General features: G+C 47.4%; 1 protein-coding gene across 4 annotated transcripts in view; it reads right to left on the reverse strand.

Moving 5' to 3' along the window:
• The window catches only part of St6galnac3 (ST6 (alpha-N-acetyl-neuraminyl-2,3-beta-galactosyl-1,3)-N-acetylgalactosaminide alpha-2,6-sialyltransferase 3), a 526,860-nt gene extending 515,113 nt beyond the window's left edge, over positions 1–11,747 (reverse strand). The window contains exon 1 of one of the 4 annotated variants that reach the window (XM_030252510.1): positions 7,540–7,734. Coding sequence is in view for 2 of the 4 variants with exons in the window: in NM_011372.2 (NP_035502.1) it covers positions 11,659–11,676 (18 nt within the window). In the remaining 2 variants the exon portion in view is untranslated. Of the gene's footprint in view, positions 1–7,539; positions 7,735–11,658 lie in introns of those variants that run through there. The other 3 variants (NM_011372.2, XM_030252509.1, XM_030252511.1) reach the window with 3 other exon arrangements.
• Positions 11,748–12,429: the final 682 nt, after the last annotated feature.

Here is a 12,429-nt window from a genome sequence, read left to right on the forward strand (position 1 = left end):
TTCCAAACGCTGACACCATTGCATACACTAGCAAGATTTTATCGAAAGGACCCAGATATAGCTGTCTCTTGTGAGACTATGCCGGGGCCTAGCAAACCGAAGTGGATACTCACAGTCAGCTATTGGATGGACCACAGGGGCCCCAATGGAGGAGCTAGAGAAAGTACCCAAGGAGCTAAAGGGATCTGCAACCCTATAGGTGGAACAACATTATGAACTAAGCAGTACCACCCTGGAGCTCGTGTCTCTAGCTGCATATATATCTAGTCGGCCATCAGTGGAAAGAGAGGACCATTAGTTGTGCAAACTTTATATGCCCCAGTACAGGGGAACGACAGGGCCAAGAAGTGGGAGTGGGTGGGTGGGGCAGTGGGTGGGGGAGCTTGTGGGGGACTTTTGGGATAGCATTGGAAATGTAAATGAAATAAATACCCAATTTAAAAAAAGAAAGAAAATAAAATGAGCCATGAAACAGGTTAGCTGTGTCTTGCTCTACACGAGAGGAAGTCTGAGAGGCCAGCCCAGAGGCTCCCAGAGCTTTCTGTCACTTATTAAAATATCAAATGAGGCTGTGAATGACCGACTTGGAAAGTTCAAAGCTATCATCTTCCGCCAGCCTTCACCTTTTCCTATTCTTAATCCCTTAGGTTTTCATCTTTTTAAATATGAGGCCGACTAGGTCCTAATTCCGACAGCAAACTCCAGCAGGACAGTGTTAACTTTTATACCCAGAGCTAGTATCCCTCACTACAGAGTCATGATGGCACAGGACAAGGAGGTTGACGTACACCTCACTGAATCAAACCCCATGGCTTAGAGTCACCATAGACTGGTTTCCCTGAAAAGGATGAGAAAGGGCACTAAAGAAGGGTGGTGGATTTCCAGCCCCTCGTGCGGGACACAAGAGCATACACAGGCTTTTCAACAGCCATGTGGCCTGTGCGTCCCAGCAGTAGAGATGTAGAGATCTCAGCAGGAGGGAAACCACACAAGGCCATGGCACTTGGTCCTGGCCAAGGCATTTAGAACAAGTTGTACTTAAATTACGAAAGAGACATGAATTACAATGTCCTTCTGAGGATTTGTGGGTTCGAATCTCCGCCCTGCAGCCATTCTACATTAGCAGCTCCTTCTCGAGCTGGATGTGGTAAGACTTCCCAAAGCACAGCCCAGAGAGGGCACCACTGAACTCCACAGGACTCACCAGAGATGAACAACAGCAGAACTCCAAGTGCTCAGGCTCTACCACACACGGACAGAAAGAATGAGAAATTCTGGGGTGGTCCTGGCCACTTTTAGTGTCCTAAGCCCTTTGTGGAGTTCTGCTAGTTCCACTGGAAAGCACTGTGGTCTATTGACCTCAGGTCCTGTGCTTCGGCTGTGACTTCCAGCCCCATAGATGAGACTGAGGAGTTACTCCCTTGCTAAGCTTCAGTCCCCCTCCCTTTGCAGTGCTTGGCTCTCTTGCAGTAAATGTGGACAGCATTTACCTTGCAAGGGCTGATCGGATGAAGGAGAACCACAAAGCCCATGGCTTGATTCACAGTGCTAACAGAAGTGGAGGCAACTCAGAACAGAGCTGGCACAGTCTATCTGTAATCAGATCCACAGCATCCTTGGTGTTGTGGATGATACCATCCCATCTCTGCTCACCTCTGCCACTGACCAGCAGTGGACGGGACAGAGAGACACGAAGCAGATGGGACAGAGAAAATGTAGCAATGTTCTAATACAGCTAGTTTAAGACACCAAATGGGAATATCACATAATTTTTGGTGTCATGAAGCCTTATTGGCCTTTGATTTTTTGTAAGCTATTAATGCAGAAGTCATTCTTTGGGGACCTGAAGTCCTACGTGCCCTGGCCTAGCAGTCTTCCTTTAGTTCATTCACATTAAGCTCTGTGAACCAGAGTCTCCCATCTGCGCCATGAAAGCAAATGCCACCCACTCTGACAGTTTTCTGTAAGATAAACATCTGGAAGGATCTGAAAGATTGCCTGGCACAGACACTAGATAAGATTCAGCAATTGGCACATACTGTCCCTGCTACGTGGTCACTCTTGAAAAACTGTGAGCATTCTCTGACATGAGAGAAGAAGCCGACGCGGGACAAGGTGACGCCGCGAAGGTGGACATAAAGCAGCCACAAGCACATGAACATGTTCTGCACACCACAGTACACGGATCTCTGAGATAGAGCTGAATGTACGTGCACACAAACACACAAAGGAACTCCGAAAAAAGGCAGGGTTTATCCTGTATATCCAAATTGTTCCTTTATGTGCAACAGCCTCCTGGAGCAGTGAAACAAATCAAGAGCGTAAATCCTGCCTCTGACCTTAAAGCCCTCAGGAACTCACACCACCATACTGAGACCAAACAGCAAACTTGCACATCCCACAGAGCAGCAGACCCTGGGGAGAATTCACAGCTGCACAACATCTGGGAAGGATTTGGATCAGTTCCTGCAGAAACTCAGATGAGATTTCAAGGGCCGCTCAAAGGTTTCCAAGTGTCCCCGGGTCAGGCACTCATGACCTGCTTATATCCCGCCTTCTTTTCCTTTCTAAGAATCTGACCAGCATACGTACCTCCGCCTTGGTTCCGATCTGAGGGTGTGAGTCCCTTACACAACTCTCATTGTCTGAGCCCTGCAGCCTCTCTGCTGACGAGGAGGACTGTGTTGACCACAGGAATGGTCAGTAAACAGGTGTGGCTGTTGGGCACTGAACCCTGGCGAGTACAACTAAGAAACTGCACTGTTCGCTCCATTTCATTTTAATCAATTCATAATCAAAAGCAAGGGGCTCCAGCCAGCTATTGGAAAGCAGATGAAATCTACTTCTTTAAACCATTAAATACAGGTCAAAAATATCTAAGAAAAATTTAGCCACTGAATTGAGGCATACTGTAATTGAAAAATATACTCTGAATTTTGAATATGCAAAAGCGTCATAACATTTCATTAATAATTACATACTGGTCATATACTAAAATGAAGTTGGTTTTGATAGTTTTGGTTAAATAAAATATACTACATAAATTCTACATGTGTCTTTTTTTTTTAATTTTTAGCATAGATCTTAGGAAATGTGTAGGTGATACTAGGCATGGCTTGTAATCTCAGCACTGAGAGACTGAGGAGGGACAATCATACCTTGTGGCTACACAGTGAAAGAGTGTAAGCCCTCACCCATAGTCCTGAGAATAACCCTGATAAAACACTTTACTGGTTCACCAAGGTGTCCTGTGGTTGTCTGAGAGTAGGATGGGGGAGGGGCGGAGAAAAGGAAAGAGACAGAAGGCAAGGGGAGAGGGCAGAAGGGAGAGAGGGGAGGGAGGGGAGAGGAGAGGAAGGGGAGAAAGGGAACACAGGGGAGGGAGAAGAAGGAGGGAAGAGAGGGAGGGGGGAGAAAGGGGAGGGAGGGGAGAAGAAGTAAGATCCCTGAGGGCTGCATGGTTTCTCACTGGCTGCTCTAACACAGAGAAGCACACCAGCATCGTGCAGTTCCTCACAACACACTAGAGCAGGCTTGGAGGCAGGAGAGCTATGACTGAACCCCCAGTTCTTCTTGTCACCCAAACACTATTGAGGTGCCCAGGTGCCTGACTCGATGCCTGAGACTCACTTCTCCTTCTTTAGAGATATTGTTGTTCTCATACTTACACCAAACAAAACTCCAGTAACTACTGTCCTGCCTCACACACATTCAAACCCAACTTGTCCCCCAAAGATCAGCTTCACCCAGTCATCTGGGAATTCCAGTTCTTAAATCTACAGTGACTGTGTGACCAGGCTTTAATCCCACATCCCCACCCCCAGCTCATACTTCCCTTTCATATCCTCTGCAATCTTGACCTCCTCAGAGCAAGAGTCAAACAGTTTTAAAAACAGATCAAAGACAACCTTCACTAAGAAATAAAACAGCCTCTGAAACTAGAAGTAAATCTTTGACACTCAACAGTTTGTAGTTTTCCAATCTGAGCAAATACTAGAATCTGAGTAGGTGTGTGGGTGTTGTAGCACCGTTTCCTCCAAGGTTGAAACTTTACATCCATGAGGAGGCACGTTAGGACAAACAGAATTAAAACAGAAAGAAAGAAAACAATTCAGATTAGCTTCAGGAAGTCCCTGAAACTGACCAGAATTACTACCTCCCCAAGAGTAAACAATAATGACTACTGAGACTCCTCGGACATTCAATCTTCAAAGAAGAGACCAGCCACGCTGCCTGACTGGAAGAGGTTTAGAGCAACTGAGGCACCTGGGAAGGGCACTCTCCAACCTGCTGAGCTGCCTGCAGGCTGGGCAGCCTGCTCCAGGTTCCCAGATTTGTGAGCTGTCACCCATGCTGGGTGGGCCACCCTCCACATCATGCAGGAAATGAAATGGTGGCTGGAGATATGGGACCTGGGGTTAAAGGAGGTCTTGAGGGACGTCACCTACACAGAGACTGCTGCTCATTTAAACCCTCTTGAGATCCTGGCCCAAGGTTTCAGACTTAGCCTGCTCTCCTGTTGTATCAAGGGCAGGCAGCAATGGTGACCGCACACCCATCCTCCCCTCCTGCCCTCTTCCTGCTGACATTTTGGAGAGCTGTTAACGAGAAGCAGAAGCAACGGACTTGAGGCTCAGCTCTCGCTCCTCCCCTGGCTACGGAGGCACTAACTGGCTGGAGCGTGCATCAAAAGTATACAACAGGATGGGTGAACAGTAACAGGCTAGGCTATCCACAACCTGAATAATGGTCCTCTTGCGGATTCTGGTCTCTTTCCACTTAGAGAAAGGCCCCTCGGCACTTCACCTAAAGCCAGGAAATAAAAAAAGAATTACCCAGTGTCCCCCCCCTCAGGTGGATAACAACAGCTACAGATGTTCCTTTTGGGGCAACTTAGTAACTTTGAAAGTCAATAGTGGGCTTTGGCTATCCTCAGAGTTAAGGCCCTTCTATGAAAAAAAAAAGCCCACGCCCAAGAAACACAATGCAGCTATCAGCATTTGGTAAAATGTGTCAGCTGGCTCTGCTCCCTGCATCCACAGCACCAGCAGAGATGCACATTGGCTTTCCAATGCTACCCCAGGCAGACAGGAGTGAAAAAACCTGAGGGTCATACAGCTTGTGGACTTTTATTTAAATATATATGTAAAATAAATGTAATAAGTAAATATACATATATGTGTGTATATATGTATGTGTGTGAAAATATATATATATAAAATAAACTTATAAATTTTAAAAAAATGTTGAGTCTCTTCCCAGAGCCTTGGAGGGAGGAAGGCTGAATTCTCTGCCACCCCCCTCTCTCCCCCACTTCCTCCCTCAATCACACCCCCCACCCTCTCATCCCCTTCCTGTCTCCCACAGGTTTCTACCCCCTCCCTCCCACCCTCAAAATTGCTAGCACATGCAGCCGCACATCAGCTTGACTTGCCCCAGTCCAAAAGCTGCTCCATTTTAGACATGGAATTACCACCTCCGTTATCTCCTCAGTCTCTCTGCCCCGCCCCCTCCCCTAGTGCCAAAATCACAAGGCAACTTTGAGGAAGGCACAAAGAGAAACAACATGTACAAAGAGGTCCCCCACCAAGTGGACCTAGGGTAGAAGATAATCTACGAAGTCAATCTCTCTATTGCCAATAAAGGTCAGAGGTACTTCCAACAGCCACGCAGACCTGGCGTCAACCTCTTTCTGCCACTTCTGGAACCCGGGACAGGTTACGTTCCTAGACTCCATTTATTATAGTTTTCTAAGGTCAAGCTCCAGCTGGACGACTCAGCTGTCCAATAAACTGCCGACTGCTACTGTCAACACTTATCCAGAAAGTAGTGCCTATCTATGCCTGCCGTTCACTCCCAGGCCAGGGCAGGCGCATCCTCAGAAAACACTCACATCCAGAGAATGCAACTACTCATATCTATCCCCTAAAGTGCAAACACACACACACACACACACACACACACACACACATACACACACCACAGGGCATGCTCACACAGGAAGCATGCATAATCCCCCAGAGTGCACACACAAATACAGGGCGTGCTCACATAGAGCATGCATATCCATCCCCCAGAGTGCATACACACACACACACCACATGGTATGCTCACACAGAGTGTGCATATCCATTCCCCATCCTCCAGAGCACACACAAATACATTCATTCTCTCTCTCTCTCTCTCTCTCTCTCTCTCTCACTCGCGCGCACACACACACACACACACACACTGTATACAGGGTATGCTCACACCAGAGAACAGTTATTCCCCAGAGTACACCAACACACACAGCAGACACCTCCCCAGTCAGGCAGCTCCAGGATTTGGGCTTGGCCTGGGCAGTGGTCAGAAGTGCCGTCACAAATGAATTAGACAAACCGTCTTTCTGCTTATGGAGTAGGGTTTCCTGGGGCGCCTCATGACTGGTGCAGAAATTCTGTAGATGGAGAGGTCAGATAGGGTATTTCCTGCAGAAAACATTATGGAAACAACCCAAGCTGACAGCTGTGGTCACAAGGACCTTATAGATGCTAAGTTCCTGCTTCACAGAAAGTCGCTTTTCCAGTCTCTGTGGACTATTTTCACACCCAATTCAGAGTTAAGGAAACCAACGCTTAGGTCTCACAGCTGGGACCCCAGACCTCAACCCCCTCATAATCCCCAGGCTGCCCAGAGTTGAGGTTCAGTGAGTGTGTAGAGGCCAAGAGTGGGTAAGCAGTGATCTGAGAGATGAGCCATGAAGACAGGAGCCAGACTCTGGAAGAATATTCAGATCCTGCTAAGCCTGGCTATCACCCGGGGCTCACAGAGCACAGAGAAGACATAAAGCCCCAGAGGGCTTGTGGGCACTGCACCTTAGCTCTGCTCTGTAGAACAAAGAGGAAAACAGGAAACTGTAAAGAGCTCCCAAGAAAAGAGGCTCCCTCAAACGCAGACCAAATACAAGGCTCTGGGATGAGAGCAAGAGTTCAGGGTACAGCCCAGAGTTGCTCCCAAATTAAAACTGAAGCAGTGGTGAAGTATTTCGTCCAGGGTAGAGGGAGAAAAGTCTAAATGAGAAGATAGTAAGTTTGTAGCTTTGCATCACAATTATGCAATTTCTTATCAACTAGATACATTTATAAGGACGGATAACTGTAGAGGAAAGGAAACATAGCTGCATCTGTTTTGTATCTTTCCTATGCTCAGAAGTTTGATTAACAGGGGAAAACTTAACCTTCAAATCAGAATTAACTCCTAAATATCCATGGCCACAGACTGTCTGGTATCCACACCAGCAGTGGATACAGAACTCATTGCAATTCAACAAAGATGTGTTACATATCACAAGTGTACGAAATACTGTGCCCAAAAAGTACTTACTCACCACAGGAAGAAATCATAGAAGAAAACAGAAATTTTTATTACTCAAAACTATGAAGTTTCTATAACACCAGAAAGATAAATGGCTACTAGAAATGTAAATTTTAACTTCACTACTAACTAAAATTAAAGTGGCTACTTTTCTTGTCTAGTAAATTTTAAAGACTTGAATACCTGGCAGGATCCTCTCTGCTCTCTCTCTTTAGAGGCTGGGGCAGTGGAAGGCAGGGGACTCCGTAGCAAGCCTTGAGACCTCACTCTGGGAAAGCAGTGGCTATAGAGTTGAGGGCTTGCTGTCTATCAGGGCGATGCAGAAGAGCAGCCTAATGAAGGCAGGAAATGCACCCACTAGACTGAGGATGTCGCTTCCTGCAGAAAAACCAGCACACAGATATTCTCACTTCCCCTCACAATGACCTTTTCAGAGATGCAGGGTCACCCCATATTTTGGAAAATGGGGCAGTAATAAATTAAAAATTAAAAAAGAACTTTCTGTGGTTCAATCAGTAAGTGGTAGAGACATAATTAAACCACTCGTGTCTGTGTTTGGTGCCTTTGCAATGTAAAACAGGAATATGGATTCCACAATCTAAGTGACTCTTAGGAACCCAGTTCCGTGAGGAGAATGGATTCCACTCAGATGGGCCCTCAGCATGCACAGTGTCTCCACAGATCATCTCAGTGTTCCCAAAAGATCACCATCAGCTGCTGGGTCTCAGCTTTTCCTCTTAGAGATTCCGTTCCTATATGGGCAGCCGTGAGAACACGGTGGTGCTCTCCTAGGTAGGAAGGATGACGCAATCTCCTTGGATAAGAAGGGCTTTGCCCACAATTGTTACGTTTCTAAAACACGAGCTCCCTCGTGCTAGATCCTATTCGGCTCCGACAGTCAGTGAGAAGTGGACTTGGCTGTGCCCTGGCGGGGTCTGTTACAGTAAACCTCCATGCTTCGCCACGCCTTTCAAAAAACCCTGGCTAGTTTACTCTTCACAAAGTAGGGTAAGCAATACTCTTCTGCAAAGCGCTCATTTGAAAAACACGCCTCCCTCGTGCCAGGAAGAAAGCATTCTCATCGTTAGAGGGACAAGACCCAGATAAACACACCCAAACAAAACTCGCTCCTCATGGCTTTCCCTGCCATTTCCCGGCACTCGGAACATATAGCCCAAACCCCTTTCCTGTCTTACCGAATTTTCATAATATGTCACTCTTTGGTAAAATGGAATATTAACCTTCAGACCCAATAACCCCTTATCTTAGTTTTCTTTCTATTGCTGTGATAAAACACTGTGACCAAAAGCAACTTAAAGGAGGAAAGGAGTGATTTCGTTTTATAGTTTCTAGTCTGTCATTGAAGTCAGAGCAAGAATTCAAGGCAGGAACCTGGAGGCAGGAACTAAATGGGTCACTGGGGAATACTGCTTTCTGGCTTGCTCATCCATGGCCTGCTTACCCATGGTTGCTTTCCTATACCACCTAGGATCATCTGCCCAGAGGTAGCACCATCCACAACGGGATAAGCCCTTCCACATTAAACACCAAATGAGAAAACGTCTCACAGAGTTGCCTAAAGGCCAATCGAATGGAGGCTTTTTCTCAAGGGAGGCTCAAATGGGATACCCTGGCTTGTGTCAAGTTCACAAAAAACTAATCAGAACACCCCTTCTATGAGTATTTCATACACAGAAATACAGACAAACACGCACGGAAGACATAAATTATGTGTGTTATATGTGTGTGTATGTATAATTTATCTATATAAGTTGCACACATACATAAATACACAGGAGGCATACATATATGTACATTCACAGACGACATGAATATCAGATAAAATACAAATACTACATATGCTGTTCCCCTACTAATCTGCCCCCTGAAGGTTTGATCATAGGGCCAGGCTGTTTCCAATACTTAACTAGGTTCAGGGCTTTGCAAAAATATATATATATATTTCGTTAAAACAATGAGAAGTCTATCGTTTTCTATTTGCTACAACACTGTTAAAACCAATTATAGTAATTATACACATTTCTCACACTTAGGAAGAAGAGCGGCCAAAATCAAATGCAAAGGCCGAGCTTGTGCAGAATGCGTACCTTCTGTTCAGAACGTGGGCCCCATACTCCACCACGCGTAGCTTTATAAAGATGGCACAGGCTACAGGATCCTCAGGGACCATCTAGGACCAAGTAGGTACAGCCTGCACGCAGCAGGCTACCAGTAGCCCAGAACGGCCATGAAAGTGATCTGGGCATGAACGTGACCCAGTACATTTACAGACCACAACATCATGTTGCACAAAGTCACCACTAAAAGAGTAAAAGGAAAAAAAATTTTTAAATGCACCCCATTGCTTATAGGTGGCAGAGATTGAATAGTATAAGGACTCTCGGAGTCACCCCTAAAACAGTTTTAAAGTGTGAAGACAGCTTAAGATGGGGGGCTGGAATCCAGGTTCACTCTGTCCTTAACTTGGAGTTTAGGAAACTCAAGACTCTTTCCCTTAAAAGTGGAGTTGCAAACAAGCACTGTGGCCCTTCAGGGCTTACGAGGGAGCCAAAGTTATATCCTATGGAAAGACTGGGGGTTCAGAATGATGTAACTAACTCATCATTACTAAACATCAGGAAAGCAGTGGCTTTACACACCTGTATCCCTAAGTCCTTCTTGCCCCATCTCCGTAGCAACCTGACAGACTTTGTGTGACTATTTTGATCTTATGTTGAACAACTTAGTATTCAGAGTCGTGTAACTTGTCCAAGGCCACACAGGTGACCGGAGGCGGAGCCAGAATTCTGATGAATTTGCTTAATCTTTATTCATCTTGATTCATGGTTAGGGTTTGAAGGCAAGTAAGGAGGGGCTCCTCTGTGTGAGGGATGACAGGTGAGATCTATGTGTGCCCTTGGATCTGCACTAGAGATGCCTCGAGGGATCTGGGGATATAGCCCTGTGACCAGACAGGACCTTGGCATTTGTAAAAGTCCAATCAGCAGCACCACTCCAGAGCAAGCACACTCACACAGACAGAAGATGCATGACAGGGGAAAAACCAATAGAGGAAGACATGACCAACAACAGGACATGGCAGGCGCCTTGATTTCCTTTTAGCAAATGACACAAATAAATAGAGACGATGTGGTGACCTAGTTCCAGTTCCTGTGAGTTCAAGTTGCATTCTGTGATACCAATGGATTATTTCCTCCTAACTTTGCCACCCTTGGGGAAAAAAAAAGAAAAGAAAAGGCGTGGAAAGTGTTCCAAAACAAACGGCAAGCTCAGGAAAGTCACAATAAGGGTCTGCTGCCTCGCTTCATGAGAGGGAAGGATGACTGGTACAACTTCAACAGCAGCCCAAGACTATATTAAGTGCTACGACACACAAGACTGTTCTGTGTGGCCCTTGGTCACACAGCACCTTCTCGGGGCTGGAAACCGAACACCTTAGTTTTCTCTCCGGGATGGGAAACCTTCATGCTGCTCAAGTTTGGATCCACGGAGTCAGACTGGGCAACTGAATAAGGACAGCGAGGAAAAACCAGAACAGGCTAGGGAGTGAACTTTCTCGGTGAGTTGGAAACAAGTCTTCCCAGAAAAGGTCCTCACCAAGTAGGTCCACGCAAAGCCTTCAAGCCTGTGGCTAAGGAGTCACTAAGAACATGGAATGTACCAAGGCTTGAAAGAACTCAGCAAAATAGGGCTGGACTCTGGGTAGATACTGTCTGTTCACATGTGAGCCTAAGGAAGTCCAACATTCTACCTATGTCCATCTAATGAACTTTTCCAACTTAAGTCCCGGCACCTGGAGCTAGTTCCCCAGAAAACTCATCCCTACAGGGCTACCTGTAGACCTAGAAGTTTATGTGTTCCCGGGAGCAAAGGCTGCGGGCTCTCTGCACCCTCTCCTCCTCCTCTCAAACGCTGTGCCCCTCACCCATGCTGGGCCACTCCTTTTCAGCCCATGGCCCCCCACAGGCCGCGGGCTGCCCTGACCCAAGTCTCGGAGCACCCTCTGCTCCGCCTGCTATACCCATCATTCGGCACGCCGCCGCGCGCTCCCTGCCCAGCTCCTTCCAGACAGGAGCCAGCCGGCAGCAGTGCAGGCAAGGAGTCTGTGCCCAACGCACATTACATAGTCTCCCACCCAGATGCCTTGGCCAAAGGAACAAAAAGGAAGCCGACGCCAGGAAGAGACGGGCGGGCTGAGGATGCGGCGGGACCGCGGCGGGCTCCACGCCTCGGCGCACCCAGCAGGCGGAGCTCGCATGCGGCCCACCGCCGAGCTGTTACCTTGAGGATGCAGGCCATGGCGCTATGGATCGACCCTGTGGCTCGCTGCACCTCGGCCCCGCAGCTGGACCACTCCAGCCCACATTCCCGCAGAGCGAGCCGGGCCGCGGGAGCTGCGCGCTCAGGCCCCACCCCCGAGCCCCGCCACTGGCTGGCGCCACACGAGGCCCCGCCCCTAGTCACGTGCCCTCCGTGCAGCCCGCAACTGCTTGCTACTCCACCGCTGCTACTACTTCACCTTTTTTTCCAAACCCTTCTGCAGATGGAGGTATGTAAAGCCCGGCTTGCAGCAGACCCAGATCTGCTTAACCTGAGGACAGAAGGTGGCCCTTCCAGCTGCACTCGCCCATCAGAGAACCCACAGATGTGCCACTTTCCAAAAAGTTAGCTTTGTTTGGCACCATTCCGATGCAGGCATGGGGCCCATCACAGGATTCTTCGAAAGCAGCTGGAAGTGCCCAGGGCTAGCCCTTGGGCACTGCAGAATTCTGTGGTGTGCGTCTCTTGTTATGATTGATCGTCTGTCAACCTGAAAACACAAACAACTAGAGATGCTGAAAGATTGAACACTCTTGGTCTTCAAAAAAGAAGCCACAATCTTCACACAATGTGACATTGTGCACAGCATGTGTAGCATATGGGCACATAAACATATGCAGCTGTGACTGTTGTATTCTGTTGCAAGTTCGTAAAATGCTTATGTACACAATGTATAAAGATAATGTTCATGTGTGTACACCTATGTACAGAGTATGATGCACAGGACTTTGC

The sequence above is a fragment of the Mus musculus genome, chromosome 3 (genome assembly GCF_000001635.26).
Source record: "Mus musculus strain C57BL/6J chromosome 3, GRCm38.p6 C57BL/6J".
In the NCBI taxonomy this organism is placed as follows: Eukaryota; Metazoa; Chordata; class Mammalia; order Rodentia; family Muridae; genus Mus; species Mus musculus.